Source organism: Pongo pygmaeus, chromosome X, assembly GCF_028885625.2.
Source record: "Pongo pygmaeus isolate AG05252 chromosome X, NHGRI_mPonPyg2-v2.0_pri, whole genome shotgun sequence".
Classification (NCBI taxonomy): Eukaryota; Metazoa; Chordata; class Mammalia; order Primates; family Hominidae; genus Pongo; species Pongo pygmaeus.
The window spans coordinates 56,991,827-57,012,795 of record NC_072396.2 but is presented as its reverse complement, the minus strand read 5'-3'; the positions used below and the strand labels follow the sequence as shown (position 1 = coordinate 57,012,795).

The 20,969-nt window shown below is 39.0% G+C and overlaps 1 protein-coding gene across 5 annotated transcripts in view; it reads right to left on the bottom strand.

Annotated features, from left to right (window-relative positions):
- Positions 1-1,869: 1,869 nt before the first annotated feature.
- The window catches only part of KLF8 (KLF transcription factor 8), a 54,882-nt gene continuing 35,782 nt past the window's right edge, over positions 1,870-20,969 (bottom strand). For all 5 annotated transcript variants that reach the window (XM_054470938.1, XM_063660544.1, XM_063660545.1 and 2 more), the window contains 3 exons: positions 19,760-19,871; positions 18,930-19,069; positions 1,870-4,856 (listed from right to left, as the gene is read on the bottom strand). In XM_054470938.1, the coding sequence (XP_054326913.1) occupies positions 4,675-4,856; positions 18,930-19,069; positions 19,760-19,871 (434 nt within the window). In that variant the 3' untranslated portion in view covers positions 1,870-4,674. The remainder of the gene's footprint in view (positions 4,857-18,929; positions 19,070-19,759; positions 19,872-20,969) is intronic.

The following is a 20,969-nucleotide window of genomic DNA, read 5'->3' as shown; positions in this document are numbered from 1 at the left end:
ATTAGATTATAACTCGAAGTATAAAATAAATACCCATGAGTCCATGCTGATATAAATAAAGTATTGTATAAATAGATAAATGGGGGAGAAGAGACAATCTCCCTTAGAGAATAATTCCAAATAATTCATGTAAGATACGTGCTCTGAAGGGTGTGGCATATAACTTACCGTTCCAGAAGCATGGGCTGCACATAGTGATTTCCTTTCAGAGAGTACAGTATGGAGGGGAGGAAAAAAGAGTACAGGGGAGAATCCTGACAACGACTATTTCAGCCAGGTGATCAAGGTTAAACAACAGTGATGAGTCATGTAAATACAGGCATACCTCGTTTTATTTGTGCTTCACTTTATTGCACTTTGCTGATATTGCATTTTTTACAAATTAAAAGTTTGTGGCAACCCTGTGACCAACAAGTCTATTGGCACCATTTTTCCAACAGCATGTGCTCACTTCGTGTTTGTGCCAGTAACATTTTAGCAATAAAGTATTTTAAAATAAGGTATGTACATTGTTTTTTAGACATAATGCTATTGCACATTTACCAGACTACAGGATAGTGTAAACATAAAATTTTATATGCACTGGGAAACCAAAAAATTTGTGTGACTTGCTTTATTGTAATATTTGCTTCATTGCAGTGATCTGGAACCAAATCTGCATTGTCTCCAAAGTATGCCTGTATGATGTGATGAAAATGGCACTTCTTCTCCGTGGTCCTACTCTCAAAAACTCATAACCTCAGTCTAATCATGAGAAAGACAACTGACAAATCCCAGTTGGAGAAAAATCTCTCTCAAAACTGTCAAGGTCACTGAAAACAAGCAAAGTCTGAGAAACTGTCACAATCAAAAGGATCCTAAGGAGATATGACTACTAGATGTAATGTGGAATCCTGAACAAGATGCTGAAACAATTTTTTTTTTTTTGAGATGGAGTGTCGCTCTGTCACCCGGGCTGGAGTGAAGTGGCATGATCTCAGCTCACTGCAACCTCCGCCTCCCAGGTTCAAGCAATTCTCCTGCTTCAGCCTCTCAAGTAGCTGGTATTACAGGCACCCACCACTATGCCTGGCTAATTTTTTGTATTTTTAATAGAGATGGGGTTTCACCGTGTTGTCCAAGCTGGTCTCGAACTCCTGACTTCGTGATCTGCCGGTCTCGGCCTCCCAAAGTGCTGGGATTACAGGTGTGAGCCACAGTGCCTGGCCGAAACAATTCTTTAAAAAGGATCTTAGGTAAAAACTAAAGAAACCTGAATAAAGTATGGACTTCAGTTAATAATATTAACATATCAATGTGTTTCATTAATTGTAACAAATATACCACATACTAATGTGAGATGTTAATAATAGGAGAAACTGGGTGTGGGGTAAATGAGACCTCTCTGTAATAGCTTCACATTTTTTCTGTAAATCTGAAACTGTTTGAAAATAAAAAGTTTATTTTAAAAGAAGTTAATATCGAAAACCTTTGTCTTGCCCATAATGCACTCTTCCTAATCTACCCAATCAGTTCATACTCTTCACACTCATAGTTTTTCCTAAATTTTACTATAATTATGAAGTTTATGTTTAACTGCTGATCATCAGATAGAGGAATTCTGCTGCAACAAATCCCAGAATATTATCCAGTCCTATCGATGCCCTAAGCAACTGTCCAGGCTAAAGGTGCTTTGCTGTTGTAAACACAACAAATTCAATAGAACCCCAAATGCTATTCAAGAGAGATACATTTTAGTTCCTTTCCACCTCACTGTCTATCTAGCAAAGTTTTATGTGTTTTTGGTAAACTCTGTACTGTCCTATATTTGAATTCCTGTACTCTATAAAATTCTGTTAATGAATCCTGAGACACTTCTTAGAGCATATGTAAGTAATTAGAAAGCTTTTATCATTTTTTGGAGGGGAGAGGGAAATGAGAATAGGCTTAAAATTGCTTCTTTACTATAGGCAATTAACAAACATAAAGGCTGTCATTATGTTACAGAAACATTTTTAGATAAAGGCTCAGATGTCAGGGACCCCAATATTTGGGATCCTAATTTGATCAACCTAATTAGTTCAACAAGATATTTGATAACCTTTATTTATAAATAGATCATATGTCTCAATGCAAAAGATTCTGAGATCTTAGGGGAGCAGTTCAGTTCTGAACTCTGAAAAAGGAGTATCAGGATCCAAATTTTGAAGAAAATGAGTAAGCTCGGGCTCTACTGTGAAATACTGCATCAACTACTGAATTATTAGCTTAAACTTATGTTAGTTCATCTTTACCAATCTGTCTTACAGCTGCATTAGAGGTCCGCTTTAACAGACTGGCCCTAGATATCACCTAGTGCGTTGGCAATTATTATGCAAGTTTGGAACTTGTATACCCAAAATCAGGAAAAAGCCCTATCGAAATAACAATGATAACCGTAAAAACCCATGTGTCATTTTGAAAACTACAGGCAGTTCTTGGATTTATGGAGAGTTCATGAGCTAGACAGACATTGCAAGTTAAAATGAGGTAAATAAAATCTAGATATTATAGAAGTGTTAGAAGCGTGTGCCTAATGTTATACGGCAATGACCACAAGTACATTTTACTTGCTATTTAATCAGCTGTAAATGATTTTTGAGTTCTAAAGTTTTTCTGAAGAATAACATATAAAATTAGACAAATATTGCAACCAATCACATAAACTTTAATTTGGTTTAATAATGTGATCCTGGCCAGGCGTGGTGGCTCACGCCTGTAATCCCAGCACTTTGGGAGGCGGAGGTGGGGGGATCACTTGAGGTCAGGAGTTTGAGACCAGCCTGGCCAACATGGCGAAACCCCATCTCTACTAATAATACAAAGCTTAGCCAGGTGTGGTGGCACGCACCTGTAATCCAAGCTATTTGGGAGGCTGAGGCAGGAGAATCACTTGAATCCAGGAGGCGGAGGTTGCAGTGAGCTGAGATTACGCCACTGCACTCCAGCCTGGGTGACGGAGTAAAACCGTCTCTCAAAAAATAAATAAATAAAATTATGTGATCCCTAGGAGAATAAGCGTGCAGGTGTATAAGGGCTCAAAGAAACATCTGGAGAAAAAAATGTGACCCGTATTTGCCTCATCTGTAAAATATGAGAGATGGGTAGGACTAGATGGTTAATGGGATCCCTTCTTGGTGCCTAGAATTCTACAATTTAGTAAGAATGGACAGCCTCAGGAAATAGTAACCTAAAGTATTCAAGCAGGGTTGAAAAGAAAAAGGTGTTCAATATAAAGACAATCTTTAAAAGAGAGGCTGAGTCCAAATTCAAGTGATGCAAAGCCCCCTCCCCCACCCCTGACCCCAGGAAAGGAAATATGCCATGTGGAGGTAGATCTGTGGTCCAGGGCCAGGAACAGAGGATTTTGTACCCCAGGTAATATTATAAAACAATCTGATTGGGCAGCTAAATGAGTATATTATGCAATCTGCTATCATAGCTAAAATAAATGGCTTAGGTTTTCATAGCAGTTGCAGAACATCAAATTGCTTTTTGTATGTCAGTTTTCATGAAAAGCATCTTATGTTTCATTTGAAACACAGGAATGAATGCCAATAATTCCATGGAGTGAACAACATTCCGTTTTTCCAACCCCTTACTTCTGTATAACATGCCCCTAGTGTGTGATTTCTCATCATGCAATATACTCAATTGCTTCTTTGTGTAAACGAAAAAATAAACAGTACAGCCAGCCCCTCAAGACACTGTCTCGACAGCCTGCCATTTGAATGAGGTTTGTGATTAACAGCACTTTTGATATCCTATCCAAGTAAATGAATCCCTCTATTTGTTCTCAGGATCATCCTAGGTCTGTTTGTTCCTGTCACTGCCCAACCTACTCTCCTGGAACATTTTTCTCCTTACTGATATGTCTATGTGTGCTTTGAATATTTGTCCAAATTTAACCTAACAAATAATAATTGTGCAGCAAAATCTTTAATCCCGAAGGAGAAAGTGGAAAAGAAGAAAAAGAGGAGGAGAAGGACAAGAACTCCTCATTCCCTTGATGAACTTAAGAAGCAGAAGTACCAGCACTGTCTGAAAACCAAACTTTAAGAAGAAATAGGATTAGATTTATTAAAACCTTTTGAGTGTGGTATGGGACTCAGCTTATTCACTGGGGATGTGCCTCAAACTCAGAAACCAAATCCCTGTAAATCTTACCAATCAACTACACTGTTATGCTCTTTCCATTTAGGAAGTTAAAAAAGTCATTTAGGACACTATCAAACCACTTTTAGGTACTTATTTAAAAAACATATGGATAAGAGTTCTAGAAAACAAGAGAAAAACTGGAAAGAATAAAGCAGCGTATGTTTGTTCACAGCCTTGAGTTTGATTCCTGTTTTGTTACTGTAGGAAAAATGTCCTATTTCAGAGCAGGGGGGATGGGAAGGCAGCCATGGGTGCCACACTGGAATTCAACCCATGTGGAGGTTGAAAAAAACGGATCTGGACAGTGGAGAAGTGAAGGTAGAATATGAAGGGCCCCACGGGAGACCAGCTCTCTTTTCCTCCAGTCTCCTCAACTTGGCTCAGTGGGCTGCTTCAACCCCATATGCAAGCTGAAGTCAAAGAGGAAAAAATTGTCCCGACCTCAGCACACGCACAGGAAAGATACCAGCGCAGCTTCTCTAGTGTGACCTGTGCAGCTCACATGGTGTCATGGCGACGGCGATGCAGGGACAGGTGGTCAGAACGAGAAAAGCTGCGGTTGCAGTCTGTGCACCGAAAAGGCTTGATGCCTGTGTGCTTGCGGAAATGGCGAGTGAGCTCATCTGAGCGAGCAAATTTCCAGGAGCAGCCATCCCAGGTGCATTTATAAGGCTTCTCTCCTAAAAAGGGAATGTGACAAAAAAAAAAGAGAATCAGAGAGAGGATGATTGCATACTAGAAAGATAATAGAATACATAACTCGTATCAAGGCTTTAGTGAAAAGGTTAGGCAATAACCTTGAAGGCATATGCCTGTAAATCTTTTAAGTTAATTAATTAATTGATTGAGAAGCACTGTATAAATGTACAACATGATGTTTTGAGATGTATATACATTGTGGAATGGCTAAGTCGAGTTAATTAACATACATATTACCTATATACTTATCTTTTTTTGTGGTAAGAACACTTGAAATCTACTCTCTCATTGATTTTCAATAATACAATACATTGTTACCTACAGGAGTTCTAAAGAAAGGCCAAGATGTTAGAGTGGGAAGCACATAACCTCTTGTTCAAATAGGCCTTTGTGTGATCCGGCTCCACTACAAACTAGCTGTGTGATCTTACATAATCACTTCTCCCTGGCTTGGTCTCTGTTTTCTCATCTCTAAAGGACAAAAATATATCACAAAGTTGTTCAAAACATTTTCTTTTTTAAAAATAGCTAGCAACCAACACAACTGGGATCTAAACTCAGGTCTTTGGCACTTTATAATATCCGTTCCTCTAATATCTCCTACCAAACAGTCTAAAACAGAGCCATATGGCCCGGTGCGGTGGCTCACGCCTGTAATCCCCGCACTTTGAGAGGCCGAGAAGGACGGATCATGAGGTCAGGATATTGAGACCATGCTGGCTAACACGGCGAAACCCCGTCTCTACTAAAAATGCACAAATTAAGCTGCGCGTGGTGGAGGGTGCCTGTAGTTCCAGCTACCCAGAAGGCTGAGGCAGGAGAATGGCGTGAACCCGGGAGGCGGAGCTTGCAGTGAGCCGAGATTGCGCCACTGCACTCCAGCCTGGGAGAGAGCGAGACTCCGTCTCAAAACAATAAATAAAATAGAGCCATATATACACAGGATGAATGTGTGATTCACTGGAAAGGGCCCTCAGCTAAGGCTACAGGTCTTTTGTGTAAGGTTAGAAACTCAAGGGCATGTAATGGCATGGGGGGCAGTGTCAGGCCAAACTTTTTGAAATAGCTCCATGCCCAGAATCTTTGGGTTGTATTTGAATTATATATAGGATATGTATGCTCAAGATAGAAAGCTAAATGGAAAAAAACAGTAGTATAAAAAAATTAACGCAGTATGACCCCATTATGGTACATAGATCACACACCATACATTTGTATACTCATAATAAAGCCAATATCAATACACTTAAATGTACATTATGAGAGAAACTGTTAACAGTGAATGACTTTGTGGAAAGTGAGGACCAGGGATGGTGGGAAGAGAACTTTTCATTTTTACTTTATACCCTTTTGTACTGTTTTAAATGCTTTAAAATCATAATGTTGTATCGTATAATAAAAATTTTAAAAAAGGAAATAAGCTATATGAGCAGCAATAAATATTAACTGTGGATAAGTCTGCGTTGTAGGATTAGGGTAATGTTTGCTTTCTTCTTAATACATTTTTCTGTTTCCCATCTTCTACAATGAGCATTATTATTTTATAATCAGAAACAAACAATAATGCAGACACAAAAATGCATTGGTATTCTAACAGTCTCTTTCTCTCGGTCTTTTCCCCTTTACTCCCTGTAAATTACCTAGGGCATTTAATTTTATGCTGTTCTAAATTCTGGTGGCAATCTGGCTTGCATAAACTGTTTTCCAACTTACTACACACCACCTACCAACCCTCCCAAGTGTTTGCTAATTAACTATATAGTGTTCACATAATGAGCAACAGAATGAAATCCAGTCTGAATCACAGCTTTGGACTATACCCAGGCAAACATTTCGAAGATTAAAGACATCAATTACTGATCATTTCAATATTCAGAAATAGCTGCATTAGCTGCTAAGAAGAATGTGATAAAGCTGGATGTAATGAGACAAAAAGATGGCCAATGAAATGTTATCAAAGCAAAACAGATACTGAACAACCACACACACACATGCTCACGGAGAGTAGGATCTCATTTACATTTTCTAAATCTTGTGCCTGTCCTTCTCTGTCTCTCTCTCTCCAAGGAGGAAAGATCTGGAAGGCTATACAACAAATTGTTAACAGAGGGCAGAATAATAGGATTTCAGGGGATTTTTAGAGGGTGTAAATGAAATTTTCACTTTTTGTTCTATGTGATTTTGTAGCATCTCCACATCTCCCAATGGCTGCATTGCTATCTATACATTTTGTTGTGATCTCTCAAGAATGTCTTCTGAGAATTCCTATATACACCTCAACCAATTGAGGAAAATTTGACTTGTAAAGCAGTGACACCCTGTGGTGATCGGAGCTCATTTCTAGAACACACAAATTATTGTAAAGGAATTCAGCAGTGAGGCCCATTTTCCTATTTCAAAAGCATTTACCCTTGTATTATCATTGAACAAGCTCCTGTTTGTGCCAATGAACATCATACAACACAACTTGTAATCTCCATCAACTTATCATTTGAATTAAAGAACAAAGTATATATGCAGAGAAAGAATTCATAATATAAAGCATATATATTAACTATGTGACAAAGATAGTAAGTGTGACATGGCAGGTGCGGTGGCTCACGCCTGTAATCCCAGCACTTTGGGAGGCTGAGGCACAGGGATCATCTGAGGTCAGGAGTTCGAGACCAGCCTGGCCAACATAGTGAAACCCCGTCTCTACTAAAAACACAAAAATTAGCCAGGTGTGGTGGTGTGCACCTGTAGTCCCACTACTTGGGAGGCTGAGGCATGAGAATTGCTTGAAACCCGGGAGGCAGAGGTTGCAGTGAGCTGAGATCGCACCACTGCACTCCAGCCTGGGTGACAGAGCAAGACTGTTTCAAAAAAATAAATAAGTGTGATATAAGTTCCAAGGCTAGTTAATAACCTCTGGGTTACTGTGAAGGCACAAATATGGAGGTATGGGTAGGTTTTAGATGAAGAAAGCAACCCAGGCAGCTGGTGGCAAGGTCTTGGCAAGGCAGTGCAGTGAATGGTACATATAGGGTCAGCTGTCTTGGAGCATGGAACATCCTTACAAGAGTATTATGAGATGATCCTTATTATAAAAGACAGATGAAAAACTTGGGATTATTTTTAAAAAGAAAATTTGGACTTAAGCATAAAAGGCAATGATATACCCAAGGGGGTATGTGTGAGAGCAGTCTGTCCTAGGTGTGAGCAATAATGGGGATGCATTGACAATGGAGAACTTTAAAACAATAATAAAACAGACTAAAAGTTAGTCTAAAAGTTAGTCTGTTTAACTCAAGAATGACTTGGTCAAAGTTGTACATTAAAATTATTTATCCATGCTGTATAAGGTGGACTACAATGACTAGGAGCCTACTGGGGTAATCTATTTGTCTGGCATATAAAGCTCAAATTAATTTTTCATTGAATTGATGAAGGAATCAATAATAAATACAAGAATAAAACTTAAGGAGGTGACAGCGAGATTGGAATTGAAAGAAAAACATTAATAAAACCTAGCATTTGTTGAGTATTCACTATATGCTGGATACTATTTTAAGTATTTTACACTATCAATATTCCAAGATTGGGAAATTGAGGTAAAGAGGGGTGAAGCAACTTTCAGCAGTGAGTAGCAGACTGAGATGTCAAATCAAGACACTAGTTTCACAATACATAGCCTTAGCCATTATGAATAAAAAGGCTATTCAAAATTAGAAAGAAATAATGGAACTTTAGAAACAAATAACTCAAGACATAAGAGAATATTAATGGCTCATGCCTATAATCCCATCCACTTTGGGAAGCTGAGGCGGGAGGATCACTTGAGTCCAGAAGTTCGAGACCAACCTGGGCAACATAGTGAGACCTCGTTTCTACAAAAAAATAAACAAAATTAGCCAGGTGTGGTGGCATGTGCCTGTAGTCCCAGCTACTCCAGAGGTTGAGGTGGGAGAATTGCTTGAGCCTGGGAGAGCAAGGCTGCAGTGAGTCAAGATTGTGCTACTGCACTCCAGCATTGGAAACAGAGTGAGACTCTGACTTGGGGAAAAAAAAAAAAGATAATGGTAAGAATCAATGATACGTTTGGAGCCTGGGAAAATGGGTGATGCCATTATAAATATACTGGGACTTGACAGTATGAACACAGTATGTTTAACAAGAATTGTTATATCTGTGTTTCCTGTTTGTATGATTGCAAACTCAGGATAGATGAAGTGCTGCACTGCATGCCTGCTGTTTGCAGATAAGCAAGAGTCTCATGGCTCTCTGCTGGAAGAATATCTGCCAAAGACAGAGACAGCACTCTCTAGGACCCTTAACAATGAATCACAATCTTTGGAGGGCAATGAATCAGGCATTTCTGTAGCTGCCTCAGTCCCAGGGAACCTGTGGAATACTAGCAATAGAGAAAAGTATACCTAGGTTAGGTACAAAGGTCTAATCCTATGGGGCTTTACCCATTTACTACCTGTGTAACTATTGGCAAATTCTCTAGCTCTATAAATGGCACCTCCATTCACCCAGTCACCCAAAACAGAAACCTCAGAGTCACCAACATCCCCTCAATCATCAATGTATCTCCTTCTCTCCATCTCCACTGGCAACATACTAGTTGGGCTATCATCATTTTTTGCCTGGATTGCTTCATTAGCCTCTTAACTGATCTTCCCCCTTCCACTCTTGCACCTCAATACTTTCTCCACCCACTGCTGCACTCAATATGTCCTAGCTAAGCTGAACTAGTATCAGTTATTAGAACAAGGCAAGCTTATTCCCATCTCACTAGTTTTGTACTCTGCCTAGCCAAGAATAGTCTTTTGCCACGCTTTTTACATAGCTTGCTCCTTCTCATATGATCGTTATTCTCCCTACTTTAAAAAACTTCCTTAGTTACACTAAAAATTCAGACTTCATCACTACGTATCATACCCATGTAACAAAACTGCACTTGTACCCTTTAAACTTACACAACTGAAAAATAAATGAAGGGGGCAGAGCAAGGGGGCCAAATAGAATGTTCTACCAATCATGCCCCAACAAGAACACCAATTTCACAACTATCTACACAAAAAAGGACCTTCATAAGAATGAAAGTTGTAAACATGTACCCTAAAACTTAAAGTATAATAATAAAAAAAGAAGAACGAAAAATCAGATGACCACTCACAGTACTTGGTTTTAACTTCATATTGTTAAAAGAAGCACTGAAAGAGGGTAGGAAAGAGTCTTGAATCACCAACACCACCCCTCACCTATCCCTCTGCAGTGCCTACATGGTGGGGAGAGAGAATCTGTGTGCTTCAGACAGGGATAGTACAGCACTTGTGAGACACTGCATTAAATTCAGTGCTGCCTTGTCACAGCAGAAAGCAAAACTAGGCTGAACTCTGCTGACTCCCACCCATGGAGGGAATATTTAAACCAGTCAGAGCCAGAGGGGAATCACCCATCCCAGAAGTCAGAACTTGAATTCTGGGAAGACTCACCACTATGAGATAAAGTGCTCTGCGGCCTTGAATTAACTTGAAAGGCAGTATAGGCCACAAGGACTTCAAGTCTTAGGTGAGTCTTAGTGATGAACTGGGCTCAGAGCCAGTGGACTTGCAGGGAGCATATGACATATTAAGATATCAGCTGGATCAGATAAGACAGTGGTTGCACCACCCCTTCCCCAACCCTAGGATGCACAGCTCACAGCTTCAAAAGAGACCCCTTCCTTCCACTTGAAGAGAGGTGAGGGCAGAGTAAAAAGGACTTTGTCTTGCATCTTGGATACAAGCTTGGCCACAGTAGGATAGGGCATCATTCAGAGTCATGAGGCTTCTTTTCCAGGACCTAGCTCATGGATGACATTTCTAGACACACCCTGGGCCACAAGGGAAGCTGTTGCCTTGAAGGGAAGAACCAAGTTCTGGCAGGACGCATCACCTACTGACTAAAGAGCCCTTGGTCCCTGAATAACCAGTAGCAAAACTCAGGTAGTACACCATGGGCCTAGGATGAGACTCTGAGACTTGCTGGCTTCAGATGAGACTCAGCACATTCCCAAGCTGTGATGGCTATGGGGAGACACTCCAGCTTAGGAAAGGTGGAAAGAAAAGTAAAGGGGACTTTGTCTTGCGCCTTAGATACCAATTGGCCACAGAGGGATAGAGCACAAGCAGGATATTGGGGTCTCCAGTTCCAGGATTATGCTCTTGCATGGCACTTCTGGGTCTGCCCAGGGCCAGAGGGGAGCCCACTGCCCTCAAGCGTGAGTCCCAGGCCAAGCAGCATTCACAATAAGCTGAATAAAGAGGCCTTGGGCCTTATGGGAACATCAGCAATAGCCTGGCAGTACTCCCTGTAAGCCTATGGTAGTGGTAGCCAAGGGGTGAGGCTCCTCTGGCGGTGGAAAGTGAAGGGAAGACTGTGAAGAACTGTGTCTCATGGTTTGAGTGCCAGTTCAGCCACAGTACAATAGAACACCAGGTGGACTTCTAAGGTTTTTGACTCGAGTTCCTGGCTTCCAGATGGCATCTCTGGACCTACCAAGGGCCTAGGGGAACTCACTGCCCTGAAGGAAAAGACATAAGTATGGCTGGCTTCACCAACGGGTGACTGTAGAGACCCAGGGCCTTGAGTGAACATTGGCAATAGCCAGGTAGTGGTTACAGCGGGTCTTGGCTGAAATCCAGTGCTGTATTAGTTTAAGGCCTGACCCAGCAGAGTCCCAGTGGTGGTGGCCACAGGGATGCTTGTGTCAACCCACTCTCAGGTCTAGGTGGCTCAGAACAGAGAGAGAGAGACTGTTTGTCTGGGATAAAGTAAAAGAAAAGAACAAGAGTCTCTGCTTGGTAACCCAGAAAATTCTTCTGGATCTTATTCAAGAACATCAAAGTGGAACCTCTACAAGTCTGCAAGAACCATAGAGCTTCTGGGCTTGGGGTGCCCCCTAATGCAGAGATGGCTTAGATCACAACACCCAATCCCTTTGAATATGTGGAAAGACTTCCTGAGAAGGATGGATACAAACCAACCCAGACTGTGAAGACTACAATAAATACCTAACTCTTCAATGCCCAGACACTAATGAACATCTACAAGCATCAAGACGATCCAGGAAAACATGACCAAACAAAATGAACCACATAAGGCACCAGGGACCAATCCTGGAGAGATATGTGACCATTCAGAAAGAGAATTCAAAATATGTTTTGAGGAAACTCAAAGAAATTCAAGATAATACAGAGGAGGAATTCAGAATCCCATAAGTTAACAAAGAGATTGAAACAATTAAATAGAATAAAGCAGAATAAAAAATTAGTGAGCTTGAAGACAGCCTATTTGAAAATGCATAGAGAGGAGACAAAAGAATAAAAAACAATGAAGCAACAACTATAGGATCTAGAAAATAGCCTCAAAAAGGCAAATCTAAGAGTTATCGGCCTTAAAGAGCAAGTAGATAAAGAGATAGGGGTAGAAATATTCAAAGGGATAATAACACAGAACTTCCCAACCTAGGGAAAGATATCAATATCCAAGTACAAGAAGGTTATAGAACACCAAGCAAATTTAACCCAAAGAAGACCACCTCAGAGCATTTAATAATTAAACTCCCGAAGGTCAAGGATAAAGAAAGGATCCTAAAAGAAGCAAGAGAAAAGAAAGAAATAACATACACTGGAGTTCCAATACCTTTGATGAGACTTTTTAGTAGAAACCTTAAAGCTCAGTAGAGAGTGGCATGACATATTTAAGATGCTGAAGGAAAAAAAAACTTTTGCCCTAGAATAGTATATCTGGTGAAAATATCCTTCAAACATGAAGGAGAAACAAAGACTTTCCCAGATGAACAAAAGCTGAGGGATTTCATCAATACCATGCTCATCCTACAAGAAATGCTAAAGGGAGTACTTCAATCAGAAAGAAAAGGACATTAATGAGCAATAAGAAATCATCTGAAGGTACACAACTCACTGGTAATATTAAGGAAAAGGAAAAACACAGAATCAGGAAGAAATCCAAAACCTGAACAGACTAACCAACAAGTAATGAGACAAAAGCCCTAATTAAAACTCTTCCAGAAGGTGGAGGTTGCAGTGAGCTGAGATCATGCCACTGCACTCCAGCCTGGGCAACAGAGTGAGACTTGGTTTCGGGGGCGAGGTGTGGGGGTTGGGGGGAGGTCTCCCAGGAAGGAAAGCCCAGGACCTGATGGCTTCACTGTCGAATTCTAACAAATATTTAAAGATTAGCTCATATCAATTCTACTGAAACTATTTTGAAAAATAGAATAGGAAGAAATACTCCAAACTCATTCTATGAGGCCAGTATTACCCGATACCAAAACCAGACAAAGACACATCAAAAAATGAAAACCATAGGCCAATATCACTGATGAATATTGATGCAAAAATCCTCAACAAAATACTAGCAACACATTGAAAAGATAATTCATCATGTCCAAATGGGATTTATCCCACAGATGTGGGGATGATTCAGCATATGCAAATCAATTAATGTGATACATCATATCAACAGAATGAAAGATAAAAACCATTTGGTCATTTCAATTGATGCTGAAAAAGTATTTGATAAAATTCAACATCTTTTCATAATAAAAATCCTCAGAAGACTGGGTATAGGAGAAACATACTTCAACATAATAAAAGTCATTAATTACTGACCCATAAGTATCATACTAAATGGGGAAAAACTGAAATACTTTCCTCTAAGATTGGGAACATGACAAGGATACCCAATTTCACCTTTATTCAACATAGTACAGGAAGTCCTACCTAGAGGAGTCAGATGAGAAAAGAATTAAAAGGCATCCAAATTGGAAAGGAAAAAGACAAATTATCCTTGTTTGTAGAAGATATAATCTTATATTTGGAAAAACCTAAAGCCTCCAGAAAAAGAGCTATTAGAATTGATTTAAAAAAAATTAGTAAAGTTATAGGATAAAAAACTGACAGACAAAATCCAAAACATTTCTACATGCCAACACATGAACATTCTGAAAAAGAAATCAAGAAATAATCTCATTTACAATGGCTCCAAATAAAATGAAATACCTAGGAATTAACATAAACATGAAAATAAATGATCTCTACAATATATACTATAAAACATTGATGATAGAAACTGAAGACAGAAACAAAAGGAAAGATATTCCATGTTCATGGATTGGAAGAATACATTTTGTTAAAATGTTTGTACTACTCAAAGCAATCTACAATTTTAATGTAATCTCTATCAAAATATTAATGACATTCCTCTGCATAAATAGAAAAAAAAACCCCAAAATTTACGTGGAACCACAAAAACCCAGAATAACCAAAGCTATCTTAAGCAAAAATAATAAAACTGAAGGAATCACATTATGTGACTTTACATTATACTACAGAGGTATAGTAATCAAAATAGTGTGGTGCTGGCATATAACAGACACACAGATCAGTGGAACAGAATAGAGAACCCAGAGATAAATCTATGCATTTATAGTGAACTCATTTTAGACACAGGTGCTGAGATCATACATTGGGGAATGGACTGTCTCTTCAATAAAGGGTGCAGGGAAAACTGGAAATTACAGGTAAAAGAATAAACTAGAGCCCTATATCTCACCATATACAAACATCAAATCAAAATGGATTAAAGGCTTATGTCTAAGATCTGAAACTATTACAAGAAAATATTGGGGAAACTCTCCAGGACACTGGACTGGGCAAAGATTTGTTGAGCAATATCCCACAAGCATAGGCAATCAAAGCAAAAATGGACAAATGGGGTGCCATAAAGTTAAAAAAATCTTCTGCACAGTAAAGGAAACAATCAACAAAGTGAAGAGACAACTCACAGAAGGGGAGAAAATATCTTCAAACTACCCATCGACAAGGGATTCATAACCAGAACATACAAAGAGTTCAAAAAACTCTATAGGAGAAAAATCTAATAATCCAATTTAAAAATGGGCAAAAGAGCTGAAAAGACATTTATCAAAAGAAGATAAACAGGCATATGAAAAGGTGCTCAATATCACTGATAATCGGAGAAATGTAAATCAAAACTACAATGAGATAACATCTCACCTCAGTTAAAATGGCTTTTATTCAAAATACAGGTAATAACAAATGCTGATGAGAATGTGAAAAAAAGGGAACCCTCATATACTGTTGGTGGGAATGTAAATTAGTATAATCACTATAGAGAACAATTCGGAGGTTTCTCAGAAAACAAAGTAGAGCTATCATAAGATCCAGTAATCCCACTGCTGGTTATATATCTAAAAGAAAGGAAATCAGTATATCAATGAGATATCTGCACTGTCATGTTTATTGCAGCAGTATTCACAATAGCCAGAATTTGGAAGTAACTGGTGTCCATCAACAGATGAATGGATGAAGAAAATGTGGTGCATATGGGCAAAAGAGCTAAAAAGACATTTATCACTCACCTGTTCATAGCCTCTGGGCAAAACAACTAGGGCTCTGGGTCCTTCTACACAAATTCTAACACAGCAAATGTAACATAGCAGATGTTTACAAGAAAGGAGGGCTTCCTCCTTGTCCAAGGTGTCTAAGCCCCAATTCTGAGCTTGGAGACCACTATGGAGAAGGAGTCTCCAAAGCAAAGGGCACACATGGAGAATGAGATCTTATTATTTGCAACAATATGGATAAAACTGGAGGTCATTATATTAAGTGAAATAAGCCAGGCACAAAACGACAAACTTCACATGTTGTCACTTATTTGTGGTAGCTAAAAATTAAAATAATTGAACTTACGTAGATAGAGGTAAAAGGATGGTTACCAGAGGCAGGGAAGGATGGTGGGATGTCAGTGGGTTGGGGGCAGTGGGGATGGTTAATGGGTACAAAAAATAGAGAGAATGAATAAGGCCTACCATTTGATAGCATAACAGTATCATTATAGTAAAAAAAATCATTTCATTATACACTTTAAAATAACTAAAAGAGTATAATTAGATTGTTTGTAACACAAAGGATGCCCCATGCTTGAGGGGACAGATACACCCCTTTACTCTGATTTGACTATTACACATTGCATTCCTGTATCAAAATATCTCATGTAACTCATAAATATATAAACCTACTATGTACCCACAAAATATGAGAATAAAATAAAAATAATTGTTTGTACTGATTAGGTTGTAAAGTGATACTATTTGTGATATATTGGGTTAAAATATGTATTATTAAAAATTTTAAAAGAAAGAAAAGAAAACTCTAACAAGAAATTAAGTAGGGTTTTCTTATACAGATATTTGGGAGTGGACACTGCTTAAGATAGGTTTAGGGAAGATTTTTCTGGGCAGAAGACATTCAAATTGAGATCAAAAGGATAAGAAATGCCATGAGATAAAATTAATAAGAGGCAAGATCCTGTAGGGCCTTTTAGGATACTATATTTGGATTTCATTCACTGTGATGGGAAATCCTTGGAAGATTTTAAGTAGAAGATGTTATATAATCTTATTTATATTTAAACAAAACAAAACAAAAGCAAACAGATGAAAATCCTCTGGCTACTGTGTGGAGAATGAATTGTAGTGAGGAAAGGCCTATTACAATACTGCAGGGATGGGGGTACTTACAGAATTGCCACGTTATTTCCTAAAGCAACTAAGCCTATTGTAAGTCAAGCAGTTGGGGCAAATTAAATGTTTCTGTGAAATGCCTTCAAGTGAGTATTCTTATGGTCACATACCCATGGCAAAGGTATGGGTCAATCCTAAAAACTGAGTAGAATAAGAACAATTCCGAATCTAGACAAAGTGAGGTTGGGGGCAGTGACTCACGTCTGTAATCCCAACACTCTGGGAGGTCCAGGCAGGCAGATGACTTGAAGTCAAGAGTTTGAAACCAGCCTGGCCAACATGGTGAAACCCCATCTCTACTAAAAATAGAAAAATTAGCTGGGCAAGGTGGCACTGCCTGTAATCCCAGCTAGTCGGGTGGCTGAGACATGAGAATCGCTTAAACCCAGGAGGCAGAGGTTGCAGTGATCTGAGATCACGCCAGGCTAAACTCCAGCCTGGGCAACAGAGCAAAACTCTGTTTCAAAAAAAAAAAATGTACTGAGATTCATGTAGACATCAGTTGTATCCATTCATCAGCCATCTGGCTGTCATGATCTCTTATCAGGTAAGGCATTCACCTATAACACTCAAAGCTAAGAATTGTCGATATTTTAGGGCCATTTTTTCCCTTCATATGGGAAGCTTACACCACTAGGGAGAAAAACAGTACTGAAATCTGAAAAGTAAATGAAAGCAAATTGTATCTGTTATCTCAGTTTAAGAGTCGAGAGGTGACATAGGAAAGACAGCCAGACTTTTAGTATATTATAAAGCAATTTCCAACCTGCCTACACTTGGGACCTCCTAGAAGGTAGCCACACCATAGGTTACCATTGAAATTCAATCCATAGAGTTCCAGATTAAAATAGTCAAGTGGGATTACCTAGTCCAAACCCCTCATCTTACAGTTGAGGAACCTAAGATCAAAGAGGTAGGAAGACATATCAGATCCCACAGCAGCTTAATTGGAGACTTGGAATATATGGAATATATATATAGTCAGCATCCATCTCCCATGGAAGAGAAGCAAACAAATACATCACTAAATAATAATAGTGTCATGGGAATGTTTGAATAATGCAGCCTGGAAATCACTCACCTGTTCATAGCCTCTAGGCAAAACAACTAGGGCTCTGGGTCCTTCTACACAAATTCTAACACAGCAAATGTAACATAGGAGATGTTTACAAGAAAGGAGGGCTTCCTCCTTGTCCAAGGTGTCTAAGTCCCAATTCTGAGCTTGGAGACCACTATGGAGAAGGAGTCTCCAAGGCAAAGGGCACACAATGATAAATGACAAACTGCATCTGGCTTCTAGGCAGGTTTCTTTGAATTCCTGGGGTTATAAAAAATTTTTGAACTAGATGCCAACATTCAAAATCAAGGACATTTCACATAATAATCTGGATTTTTTTTTTTTGCTTTTCTTTAACAATTAAATTTACTAATACAGTTGTCCCTCAGTATCCATGGGAGATTGATTTCAGAACCACCTACATTCCCAACCCCACCCATAAGGTGGATAACAAAATCCATGGATGCTTAAGTCCCTGATATAAAATAACATAGCATTTGCATATAATCTATGCACATTCTCTCCTACATTTTAAGTCATCTCTAGATGTACTTATGTTACCTAATACCATGTAAATGCTATGTAAGTAGGTGTTATACTGTATTTTAAAATTTGTATTTTTTTATTGTTGTATTGTTATTTTTGTTGTTTAAAAAATTTTTATTATTATTATTATTATTATACTTTAGGTTTTATGGTACATGTGCGCAATGTGCAGGTAAGTTACATAAGTATACATGTGCCATGCTGGTGCGCTGCACCCACTAACTCGTCATCTAGCATTAGGTATACCTTTTGTGGTTGGTTGAATCCACAGATGTGGAACCTAAGAATATTGATGGCTGACTACATGGATTTGAGTGGCAGCTCTCCTTCTTCAGATCAGGTATGTGCTGTCCAGTTTGACAGGATCACTACCAGGTCTGCTTTATTTATTTATGTGCACCTTTTTTTTTAATGTGAATAAAGACACGTTAATGGTTAGTGGATTAAAACCTGCTTTAATTTCACATAGTTTAAATTGTTCTTTTGCTTTTCCATGCTTAGTAAAACTTGTGAGACCCTGGTAGTAAGGAAGGGAGTAATGCCTTAATCTTTGCTTAAGTGTTGACTCCGCAATTAGAAACACCCACGGGGCTCACTGGGAATGATGACTATTAAGACACCAGATTTAGTTTAGTGTTTTTCTAGGCTGGTTTTATAAAATCTGCCTTAGAGTAGGGACAAGAAATAGGGATAAAAACCATGAATGGAGCCTGTGCCCACGAGTATAACTGCATCAGTCTTTGTTTCAAGACTTAATTCTCTGTCTCTCAGAAATTCTCTCTCTCTCTCTCTCTCTCTCTCGTGTGTGTGTGTGTGTGTGTGTTGGGGGTGAGATGGGAGTGGGCAGACCTGTATGGATTCTGCGGTGAGCTTTCAGGTGAGAGCTCTTGGTGTACACTTTGCTGCATCCTGCAAAGTCACATTGGTGAATCCGTCTTCTCTTCAAGTCAAGCGACTCTTCTCCCTGCATTTGGGCCATTGCTGCTGGTCTGATCAAAGAAACAGAGATAAAGCCAAACAGTGACTTTAAAGTGAAGGCTAAAAAAATGAATTTACATTCATTGGTGCCACCTCATATCTGCTTTTAATTTATGCGAATTTAATGCTAGGTCCCCCCAAAAAGAAATAATTGGAATAGTAAAAACAATTTTGTCAACTAGGCCATTCTGCTCAGTAGGTACAGGTCCCTCAGCAGGTGCTCAGAGAAAGCATGGGAGGTGGTAGTGTTTCCTTCAGTGGTTGTGTTCCCAAACAGTGTGAGCATTTCACTTCAATAAGTTTCATTTTCCTGCTTAAAGAAATTTGTTTTTCATACAACAGTTGTTGCTAAACACAAGCCAACTACTTCCAATTAGTTCCAATATTGAAAGACAAAGCTGTTTTAAACTTACAGAGAGAAACAGTACATAACTACACTTTATGGGAAATTTGAAGATTTTTCAAAAGAAAAATTGATGATCTACAGTTAGAACATAGCTCTACCATAACATGCACGTACATGCACATGTGTGCACACAAACTCATATACTTTCACTGGAAAGGCAGTCTCCCTATACTTCTTGTCCTCAAATTCTTACTCGTGTCTGATCATTAGTTCCACCTATACATATGTGCAAATGTACACACACACACACACACACACATACACAAAGACAGACTTGAAGACAAAAAGTACTCACTCTTGCTGTAGTCCCTGCAGACTCTGTAAGGCTGAGGATCCACTCTCAATTGTACTCTCCTCACTGTCACTTGGAATTTCCAGTGGAGACATGGAGGTGGGGTCAACTTTCACTAAAAGCAAAGAAAGGGAGCAGTGTGAGCTAAGGATGTATGTGCCTCTTTAATCATTTTCAGGATTCCCAATTTGTCCCACCTTAAGAAGTGGCAGCAAGATAGAGAAATAAAGAAAAAAAAAAAAAAACAAGATGAAAGAAGTGTATTTGCATGGAAGGAAGAGAATAACATTTTATTTTTTTTGCATAGCAGGGAACAGAAAGGCCTTTAAAGTAAGAGCAGTATGAAGAGTTCTGATACCACTGAGTGGTATCAAATGAGAGTGTCTCTAGGATATGGGCTGGGTATGATTCATCTCTCTATCTCCAGCTACCAGGACAGGGTCTGCTGAAAAGTTAGTTTCAACGTGTGTGTGTGTGTGTGTGTGTGTGTGTGTGTTGAATTGAACTCACTGAATAGCTCCTGGCTGTCCTAAAATCAAATTCTAGGATTAGTCCAGATGTGAGAACATCCACCTTGGCCTTTCTGCTCCTAAATAGAAATGAGTCAATGAGATGAAACATACACCTACCACCTAGTAGGTGCTTGATACAACCTTCCTTTCCACCTATGTTGGGAGAAGCTGTCAAATATTCCTTATTATCACCACTGATGTTTCTAATTCCTCACAAAACTCAATCAGGTGGTCAACAGTCTCCTAGATCCAGTGAAACCTTCAAAATTTCTATAGAGAAGAAACTTGGGGGTGGTGATAAGGTGGGGAACAAGTATTTGGTTAAAAGAGTTGTCTCTATACTTTGCATATCATTCACTAAAAAGTTTTAAGCATGTATCTTGAGGTGTGCATGTTTGTGCATGTATGTGATATACATGTATTGGTATCCTACAATTTTGTACACATTATAAGAAAACAAACAAAAAGTAGTACGTCATCTCACTTAAGTTAGAGTGACTATTATCAAAAAGACAAAAGACAGTAAGTGCTGGTGAGTATGTGGAGAAAAGGGAACCCTTACGCACTGTTGATGGGAATGTAAACTAGTTATAGCCTTTATGGAAAATAGTATGGAGATTCCTCAAAAAATTAAAATTAGAACTACCGTATGATCTGGCAATCTCCCTTTTGGGTATCTATCCAAAGGAAATAAAATCACA